General features: G+C 51.2%; 1 protein-coding gene across 1 annotated transcript in view; it reads right to left on the bottom strand.

Annotated features, from left to right (window-relative positions):
* Positions 1-1,686: 1,686 nt before the first annotated feature.
* NSMCE2 (NSE2 (MMS21) homolog, SMC5-SMC6 complex SUMO ligase) overlaps positions 1,687-10,609 on the bottom strand; it is a 223,153-nt gene continuing 214,230 nt past the window's right edge. The window contains exons 6-7 of the mRNA XM_081111432.1: positions 10,094-10,200; positions 1,687-2,049 (exon numbers count right to left, since the gene is read on the bottom strand). Coding sequence (XP_080967558.1) covers positions 1,932-2,049; positions 10,094-10,200 — 225 coding nt within the window. The 3' untranslated portion in view covers positions 1,687-1,931. The remainder of the gene's footprint in view (positions 2,050-10,093; positions 10,201-10,609) is intronic.

Raw genomic sequence — 10,609 nt, 5'->3', positions numbered from 1 at the left:
CCGGGAGGAAGGGGCTGGAGTCCTATCTCGTCTTGACTAGAAAGACTCCCCTTTCAGTTGTCTTATATGATAGAGTTTCTCAGTAATAAGGTAAATATGATTTCATGTGAAGAAAAGGTTTCACTTCTTGGGAAAACTCCTGTAATAGACATTGAACACATATGCCAGAATGACAATGACAACCTAATGTTTGCATCTTCAAAGATGCAAAAAAAAAAAAAAAATTTATCTAAAACTTCCAATTCTTAAGTTGGCTAAAAAATGTGTGAAACATGGCTTCTGAAGTCTGGAAAGGAAGCAGCCCACAGGATGCAAGCACTATCCCTTTTCCCCAGTGGAATGGTGTCATTTCGCATTTTTCTGATTGAGACTGGCATCTACACTAATATCTTGCGTTCTCTTCGGAAAGAGTTGGGAAAAACGCAGCTTGAACCTCGGGTGAGCATTTCATGTCGGCCTCGATCTGCTTAGGAAATAAAGTATTTCACAAAAGAACCACATTCCATGGGAAGCATGTTTGTTCTGGCTTAAACATAATAGTTTCCTCAGGAAGTTGGATTCAGATAAAGCATCTTAAGAAATTCAAAATCACTCAGTTTGTAGCAACTGAATGCCACCCTGCTTTCTGAATTCCATGAAACCGGTTTCAACATTGCTTCTGCCATTTTCAGACTAGGCTTTTCTATGGAAATGTATGTTATTTCAGAGCCATCATTGCCTCTTTGAGGTCCAATCCAGTTATTCCCTGCATTTTAATGAAAATTTTTTTGCACACACACACACGTACATGCTTGTTTATTTACAAAAGGCTCAGTTTTCCAATGTGGACTTGGGATGTATTTTAAGATTCTACAGGAATTAATCAGGAGGAGAAGCATGAAGACTCTGAGACCTGACAACCTAACTCCCCATCCCAGCTCAGCCACTTACTAGCTCTGGGAAGTCCCATGGGCTACTTCACTTCTCTGTGCCTCATTTTACTTATCTGGAAAATGGGAATAATAGCCATAGCACCTTCATTAGCCGATTACGGGAGTTACTGTATTTGTGTCTTGGAGTAGAGCCTGGTACACAGTAAGCGCTCAATAAGCACTAGCCATTATGTGCTGTTCTTGGTTTCCTAGTGTAGTCAGGATGTGTTTGACTTCACTGACTATTCTGGTTGGTAAAAGGTTGATATGGAGACTATTAATAGAGTAGCATTCACTCTTCACACAATGAGAATATAATCAATGATACTCAGTTTAAAGACCCTGCTGGTCATAAGTCCACTGACTTTTGGGCTAAAGGGGCATCAGAGAATAAATAACTGGTTCAGCGCCTTCAGTTCATGGCCAAAGACCCCAAGGCCCGGGGGCTGGAGCCACAGCAGAGGATGGACAGGATGTGGTGGCTTCCCACAGTGACACTGTGTGGTGGCAGCAGTCACCACGGCACTAACGAGCCTGCTACGGAGCATCATGCTCTGCTTCGTCACCTCACGCTTTGCTTACTGTCCTGACGGGAAATGCTTGCAGCTGGGGTGTTTCGATGTGTTTCTATTTCCAATATCCCTTGAAAGGCATCACTGAGTTCAAACTACAAAAAAGACAGTCTGAGGTAGGAGAGCTAGAAGGGCCTGGCACCTCCCAGCCTGCACCATCAGAACAGCTTACCCCTCCGGCGGCGCACAGACAGGACAAGCTGTAGATTATCAAAGTTTTATTCAAATTATAAAATACTTAAAAATAAACAATATAATTTCCTTGACTTTTTATTGTAACATAGAAAAATGATTTCAATTGCATTTAAAATATTCAAGTTTTACCCCAAACAAAGTGTGCGATGCAGCCAGTCGAAGCGCTGTGACCAGCGCGCTCTCTACAGATGGCTGGGGCAGGAGGTAGGCTGCGGGCGTGGCTGCAGGCGTGGCTGCGGGCGGGTGGCTTTTCCTACTCGGAGTGACGGTGTCTTTTCTTGTTGTGACTCTCAATCGCCCTTCTCAGTGCTTCGTCCTGGACCAGGTCACACATCCTCACATCCGCGTGGCCACAGCCAATTTTAGGGCAACTGGGAGAGATTAGAAAATGAGGTCAGGCCAGTGAATGCCTTCTGCATGAACTTCTCTCGCTCACACATACTTAAACGAGGGCATTTTACCCCAAAGAAGCACGTCTTAAAAATCAGATGTGATGGGCATGCATTAGAGTATGAACGGATGCCCACCTGTGCCAGGCCCCGTCCCGTGCTGGGGGCACAGGCTACGCCCATCCAGTGCCCACTCCCCGGCTCTTGCTTTCCAATGGGGGACACAGGTAGTCACAAAGTCACCACCTAGAGGCAGACTGGAAGTTCAGTTTGCATTAAGTGCTACGAAGGCAAGGAAGCGGTCAGGCAGGGAGAGGCTGTCCCGCGGGGGCAGCCACGCCTCGCAGGTCTCGTCCAGAACAGGTGCCCGTGTGGGCCGGGCTGGAGCAGCAGCAGGTGTAGGGCCTGGGCGGCAGCTGGTGGCCTGGAGGAAGAGCGAGCTCAGCAGGAGGGAGGCCCTTGCAGAGGAGGGCGGAGGCGGGGCAGGGCGGTCTTGTTTTTGAACATGGAGAGAAGCAGCGGAGGGTTTGAACAAGGAGGGCTGTGATTTGGGTGACATTAGACAACAGGGCTCTGGCTGCTGAGTGGAGGACAAAGGCGGAGCGGATGCAGGGACACTGGGGACCCCAGCGATCCAGGAGGGAGGGTGGCGTGGATGAGGGGGAGCAGAGAGGAGCCTCAGGACAGAGCTGCCAGCAGAACCCCTAGGACTGGCTGAGGGAGCGGCGGGAACAGAGAAGAGCTTCATTCCGACTCTGGCCGAGCCGGTAGGCAACTGGTTGGTGGTGCCTCATCTCCGAGGGGAACAACTGCAAACCAGGTTGGGGGGATCCAGGAGTCCCAGGAGGTGTGTGTTCCCTCGGAACTGCCCTCCCCTGGAGAGAGACTGAGTGGGCCGATGGGGACTTCGGCTGTGGCCGAGGACATCAGCGCGTGACTCATCCTCCTGGGGGTGGGGGAGCTCATGGCTCTGTGGACGGTCTCCTCTGAAGGCAGTGGCTGGATGAAGTCACCTAATTTCTTCTCAACAGGAGCCAGACTGTGTGGAGTGAAGTGCCCAGTGTTTGGAGTCAAGTTGACCCAGTCTGAATCCTGTCTGCGCCGCCCACTCACGCGACCCTCCTGAGCCTCTGCTGCCGGGAGTGAAGACGGGGCTGCAGGCAGCGCCCTGCTCGGACTCTCCGGCTCCCTTCATGGCCTCCCATGACTCTCGTTTGCTCCTTGGCGACCGTTCTTCTAGCACATTTTAAAGCTGATGGTCTCTGTACATCTTTATACATCAACACACATGCACACTTTCATGCATGCAACGGCCCTCTGTGTGGCTGGTCCTGGGCTAGGACCTGGGCGTCCAAGTGTGAATGACAAATATAGGTTCCTGCCCACACACAGCCCGGCCTAGTGACCCGAGACAGCTCGCCAAACAGCACAGGTGGAGTGAGATCAAAGATAACAAGTACGAAATGAGATAAAAATAACAAATACAAGACAAAAGACGTAACCCAGAGGGGGAGACGGCTGACCATGGAGCTCTGATTTGTCCAGCAGCGGGAAGCCCACAGCTCACCCTGCAAGACACCCTCTTGGTCTCTGGGCCAAGGCGACTTTAGAGCAGAGACATCAGACACTGAGGTGAACTCTGCGCTGTGAGCAGTCGGTTTTAAAAATGCTAAAAGGTGCCCTGGATGGTCAGGCGAAGGTACCCTGTGTGGTCAGGTGAAGGTGCCCTGTGTGGTCAGGTGAAGGTACCCTGGATGGTCAGGTGAAGGTGCCCTGTGTGGTCAGGTGAAGGTGCCCTGTGTGGTCAGGTGAAGGTACCCTGGATGGTCAGGTGAAGGTGCCCTGTGTGGTCAGGTGAAGGTACCCTGGATGGTCAGGTGAAGGTGCCCTGGATGGTCAGGTGAAGGTGCCCTGTGTGGTCAGGTGAAGGTACCCTGGATGGTCAGGTGAAGGTGCCCTGGATGGTTAGGTGAAGGTGCCCTGGATGGTCAGGTGAAGGTGCCCTGTGTGGTCAGGTGAAGGTACCCTGGATGGTCAGGTGAAGGTGCCCTGTGTGGTCAGGTGAAGGTGCCCTGTGTGGTCAGGTGAAGGTACCCTGGATGGTCAGGTGAAGGTACCCTGGATGGTCAGGTGAAGGTGCCCTGGATGGTCAGGTGAAGGTGCCCTGTGTGGTCAGGTGAAGGTACCCTGGATGGTCAGGTGAAGGTGCCCTGGATGGTCAGGTGAAGGTGCCCTGGATGGTCAGGTGAAGGTGCCCTGTGTGGTCAGGTGAAGGTGCCCTGGATGGTCAGGTGAAGGTGCCCTGTGTGGTCAGGTGAAGGTGCCCTGTGTGGTCAGTTGAAGGTGCCCTGGATGGTCAGGTGAAGGTGCCCTGGACGGTCAGGTGAAGGTGCCCTGGATGGTCAGGTGAAGGTGCCCTGTGTGGTCAGGTGAAGGTACCCTGGACGGTCAGGTGAAGGTGCCCTGGACGGTCAGGTGAAGGTGCCCTGGATGGTCAGGTGAAGGTGCCCTGTGTGGTCAGGTGAAGGTGCCCTGTGTGGTCAGGTGAAGGTGCCCTGGATGGTCAGGTGAAGGTGCCCTGGATGGTCAGGTCCTTGTGTTAAATGTAAGTCTAGAAAGGCGCCCGTGGGAAGGAGATCAGGAACCCGGCCAGGTTCGCCTCATTCTGATGACTGGGCTTTGGGTGAGGATAGGGATCGGGTGCCTGGAAATGCCTGACACTCCATCCAAGCCCCCTGGTGCTGCCACGTGAATGTTTTCTCTAAGGAAGGAAGTAAACAGCTGCAACTATGAAAAGGACAGGGACACTTTCCTGACTTCAGAGAAGGCATTTGCATCGCTCAACGTCTGGGACATGGAAATGCGACCCGAAGCAGGTGGCTGGGAGGACTGTGGGGCGACCCTCACTCAGTGTTTTCCCACGAGCATCCTCTCTGCCGCCAGCCGTGGTCTCGCCCTCCCAGAACAAAGGCTCTCACACCGCCGGCCAGACAGTGAATAAGCGGTGGACAGGGAAGTGGAGAGTGAGGTGGAGGACTTCCTGATGACATCAGCGGTTTCAGTCAGAGATGAGAGCATTTGGAGAATGTCTGCCGGGATTAGCCACACCGCTCACTGCAGGGCAGCAGGCACACTCGCCCGGAGGGACGGAGCCAGCGGGGCCTGTGTCAGACAGAGAGGCCTCAGCTCATTGAAGGGATGACTCCGGACAGAAGCATCGACCGAAAGCCCTCTCAAGGGGAGCCCGACGGCCGATGACACAAACAGGCTCAGGAGTGAGAGAGACCCGGCGCTCGCCTCCTGGCTGGACACTCTGGGCCAGTGACTCAATTCCTGTGCCTCAGGTTCTCCCTCTCGAAAGATGACGGTAGAGCATAGGGTTTTGAGAGAAATAAGTAGATGACACTGACAAGGGTCAAGGAACTCACTCAGGTGCTACAATGTGCGGTTCTTGCTCTAGTCCACATCTCTGCACCTAAGAATCGTGTGGAGAGCCGTAACCGGTTTGGCTCAGTGGATAGAGCGTCGGCCTGCGGACTGAAGGGTCCCAGGTTCGATTCTGGTCAACGGCATGTACCTTGGCTGCGGGCACATTCCCAGTGGGGGGTGTGCAGGAGGCAGCTGATGGATGTTTCTCGCTCATCGATGTTTCTAACTCTCTATCCCTCTCCCTTCCTCTCTGTAAAAAATCAGTAAATTAAAAAAAAAAAAAAGAATCGTGTAGAGAAGAGCCAGCCCACCCACAATGCTGGGGCCACATGGACATAGTGCCACGGGAGCCTGGGGGAGGCGCCTTTTGTTCAGCAAGAATGAGGGTTCAGGGAAGGCTTCCTGGAGGAGGGGTCCCTGCAGGAGCTGGGGGAGAACCTGTCTTCTCACCCCATCTCAAGTAAACAAAGCTTTAAGATACAAAGGTTAGGACAAGGCCATGATGACATGATTCTGAATCTGGGCACTCCTCCAGGGAAACAACTCTACATAAGCAATGGTGCTTTAATCCCCACAACATCCTGGTGAGCAAGTCGGGTGTGGCAGTGCCCAGTCTTAAGCTCTCCAGCTCTGGCGTCACTGCTATGCAGGAGTCAGACCCACAGGCCTGGAAGGAGAGGCTGGGTCCTGACTCAGGTCACGGCCAGGGGAGAGCACCCCTGCGGCAGCGAGCCAGAGTGAGCGTCTGCTGAACAAAGGGTCTCGGAGGCTGTGGGGAACCTTGGCCTCAGCATCAGCTCAAAAGGACAAGATTCTGAGTCCTAGGAGCTCCTGGATTTTGGTCCCAAGAATTCCAAGGTCCAACCCAGCTCTAGAAAGTTCTAGAAGGAAGGTCTGTAGCCCCCTCTGGAAATCTGAGTGGGATGGATTCCTATCAGACCTAAACACAGAGCAACTGCATCCCACATCCCTAGTCTGAAACAATGTGAGGTAACACCAACGGGCTCCCTGTCAAGAGCCAGACTGCTAGTTGCTCAAGCTCTGTCGTCCAAGAAGAGCTTCCTCCTGGCTTCTCGCTTCTCCACTGTCGAGAAGGTTGTGGTCCAGAGCTAGGTTGCAACTCCCCACCATTTCCTTAATCCCGAATTCTGGGAGATGGTAGTTCCGCCTTACACGTGGAGACACGGAGGCTCGGAGAGGTTAGCACAGGGACCACACGCGCAGTGCCGGAGCTCTGCCGATCAACACCACAGTTCTGGTCGACTTAAGTTTGCTCTACATGCTCTTAGATGTGGCTTTGTTACTACTGTTCAGGTTCTTAAACAAAAAAGGAAAGAAATGATGGTGGAAAACTGGAAATGTCTTATTAATATAAAAATCATTGCAGGGGTGGGGATAGGGTGGAGGGGGTCAGTAGGGGAAAAAAGGGGACATCTGTAATACTTTCAACATTAAATTAATAAAATCGTAAGACAGCTTTATTAGTCAGATAAACAGGCTATTATGAGAGATATTCCAGGAAATCATTCTATTTAGTTAGGGCCGACGTCTCACCAGTCTTATTCTGACTCAAACCAAGGGAGAGGTCCTGCCAGAGACCAGGGCAGGGACAGTAACATTTAGTCAGCGCCCAGCAACACAGTGTACCTGGAACTCCAGCCTCGCAAACACAATCAGACATCTAGGAGGAAGAACGGAGACTTCCCAAATGCATGTGTCACAGACACTTTAAACAAAGGGACCCAGAGCTGCTCATCGTGCCGGCGTGCATCAGGGAAGTGGCACGACGCCATGCTTCATCAGGAGCCTCTGAGGCGGACTGTGCAGAGGCCCTAAATCCCTCCTGCCAGGTGCCCCTCGCTTTCAGGCCCCGCCCACTCCCCCACGCTCTTTTCTCTCCGTGTGCTCCTGACGATGTCTTAGCCGGCCCCACGGGTCCGCCTCCTCTGGCCGCCCTTTCATCGCTGAGGGTCCACCACAGGCCCGGGGCCAGGTGCTGAGGGCAGCGGGGCGCAGAGCAGAGCCCAGCCAGGTCCTGTCCCTGCGGGCTCTCAGGTGGTGGTCACGTCCAGTGCAGAGCTGCGTCTGGGCTGGCAGGTCAGTGGGGTTGACTCCTCTGTGCTGCCAACCTCACAATCAACGTCTCCAGCTCAGAGCTCTCTCCCAAGTTCAAAAAAATCCACATTCTGAGCCTCTACGATACTTCCAAACGGCTGTATCGCTGCGACCTCAAACTCCACGTGACTTAGATGTGTTCCGCTCCTAGGCCCTCTCGGTTGTCTAACATGTCCGTCCTTCTAGACACCGTTTATAAATTCCAGTCTTCCTTCACTTCTCTTCAACGTTCCGTCACCAAATCTGACAGTTTTCCTCTGTAACCACTCTCATCTTCATTCCCCTTTCAGATCCTATCTCGCCTCAATCCAAGCTCTCATTATTTATAACTCAATATACTGCAAAAACATCCTAATGCCTTTAATATATATATATATATACACACACACACACACACTTCAGAGAGGGAGACAGAAACATCAGTGATGAGAGAGAATCATTGACCGGCTGCTTCCTGCACGCCCCACACTGGGGATCGAGCCTGCAACCCAGGCACGTGCCCTGACTGGGAATCGAATTGTGACCTCCTGGTTCATGGGTGGTGCTCAACCACTGAGGCGCACTGGCCAGGCTCCTCATGCCTTTTTAATCCATCCTGTGAACTGCTGTTGGAGTAACTTCTTAAACTCCAGGGTGGCCTACCTTACTCCCTCCAAATAATGTCCTCTCATGTCTATAGAATAATAGTGGCAAAAGAATGACGACCATGATGATGATGGGATGACGTGTGCTGAGTCTTACCATGTGCCAGGCCCTTTAAACACTTTATATATATCTTATTCAAATTTAAGACATACTAATCAGGCAATTACAACTATTAGCATCAATTTATAGATGAGAAAACTAACAAAATCATGACATTTAACACCCTCTATACTGAGACCTTACACCACTCCTCTATTGCTCTTATCCATTATCCTTCTATTCTCCCTCCAACACACACTCCCTGAAACAGTCCCTACTATCCACCAAGCGATCAGGCTCTGAGCGGGGTGAGCCCCTTGCTCAGAATGGTTTTTCTTTGAGGTTCCGAAATCTTTCTCATTTTAAGGCCCAGGAAAAACGTTACTTTCTCTGTCAATCTCGCAGACTTCTTCCACTTGGGCGTAATTGTTATTATTAAGCTATGAGAATCCGAAGAGTTTGCAGAATCTGAACCCAAGTTATAGAAATATGAGAAATTTATTTTTTCCTAAATGGCAAGTATCACACAAGAGCTTCCAAATATGCACAATTCAAAAAAGGCCAAGGGCATGAGAAAGCCAAAGTGTGCAATTAAGAAGATCCACTTAAATGTGAAGCCGGTTCTAGATGTACCCCCCCCCCCAACCTTCCCCCTCCCCCTGGGACTGTGAGAACGTGCTTTGTACCAGAGGCTGCCCTTTGCAAATCTGACTCCTGGAGAATATTCCAAACTAAGAAAGAAGAGCTGGAAACAGAAAGCTGGGAACACCTCTTCTTAGCAATTATGTTAAAAAATGGACACTTTGCTTTGCAGAGAATGAAGAGAGGAAAGAGTTCATAGAAAAGAAAGGCGAGAAGTTCAGAAACAAAGAAAAGGATATTCGCAGGGTGAAACGGGAGGTTTCACTAGGGAAATACAACAGTATAACTGTAAGGTGAAAGCTCAAAGCAGATAAGAATGCACTCAACTGTCTCCATTTTGCAACCAGTAGGCCGGCCTCCTAGGATAAATAGGGTCAATCACTTGACTGAATGACCATCGAGATAGCTGCAGTCTCCAACGCCCTCTCTCTAAGCCCACACCCGTGAGGGGTGGTGGGGATTCCAACTCCAGGTCCGACCGCACATTTCTGGGCCCTGAGAAGCGAGCCCACATCCAAGGACTGTTATCACAAGTCCACTGAGAGCTGGCCACACCTGCCATTCCATTCCTGCTGATAATTCCAAGTCTGTGATAAGAGTGTAACACCTCCCCAAGTCAGCCTCCAGGAGCCCAGCTGTGTCCTCTGTGGTCATGGGAGGCAAGGGGGTGGGGTGTGTTTGAGAAGGAGGTAGAAATATCCATATGAAAGATCCTTCAAACATTCCCATTTAAAAGTAATAATAATTTCTCATTGACCACCTATCCACACATTTACTTAAACCTTTGGGGAAGTTACTGAAGTAATTAAAGATACGAAAGATTGTTCATCTTTCTCTTAGTATCACAGTTCTTTCATTTGTTTTCAGGCTATAGCACCAGTTCACCAAACTCCTGTTACCTAATGATGACAATCCAGTCCAACTCCTTTCTCTCCGACTTTAGAAACGTGTGGCTGGCGTTCCCTGGCTCTTCCCGAGGAGGTTACTACCCTTTCCCTCCTGGATTGTTTTCCCAGGAAGCCAGCCCCCATGTTTACGCCATCTGGGAGGCGGCTTACTGAGGGGGCCGGTAAAACACCTTTTCCGTGGCGTGAACTCAGCGCCTCTGCCAGCCCAGCCCTAGGAAGGCTCCACTTCCCCTCCGGGGCCAACTCACCAGGCCTTTTTCTTCCGTCGGTGCTTGGACTCGATCATTCGAACAATGGCTTCCTCTTCGTAGGTGTGGCCGCACACTTTGTTTTTCACTGGCTTCTTCATTTCCAACTGCAATCAAGGAGACATGAGGCTTTCAGGAATGCTAATGACCAACTTCCAGCAACTTCTCCAAGTCACTGATTGCTTGGCGCTGTTTTTTCCTAGTTGGGCTTTCTATGTTTAACCTCCCAATCTCCAGGCTTAATTAGGACTGAGGGCCACAGAAGAAACAGCAGGGAGACCAGTGGTAACACTGTCACGTGGCCTGTGGGCCAGTAGTTTACTCCCAAATGGTATGACGGATTGAAAAGTCTTTCCAGCCCACGGACCTCCCGTGTATACACTCTCTGATCCCCATCCCTCCTTCTTCCTCCCTTCTTAACCGTGGACATGAAACCCAGTCAGCAAGCACACCGGAGCCCCTGGCCTCTGTGGAGAGAACTGCTCTGGTTTCAGGGGAGGGAGGAGGACACGGTAC

This window comes from Myotis nattereri, assembly GCF_964212035.1.
Source record: "Myotis nattereri genome assembly, chromosome: 17".
Lineage (NCBI taxonomy): Eukaryota > Metazoa > Chordata > Mammalia > Chiroptera > Vespertilionidae > Myotis > Myotis nattereri.
This window is presented reverse-complemented; position numbering and strand designations above follow the sequence as displayed.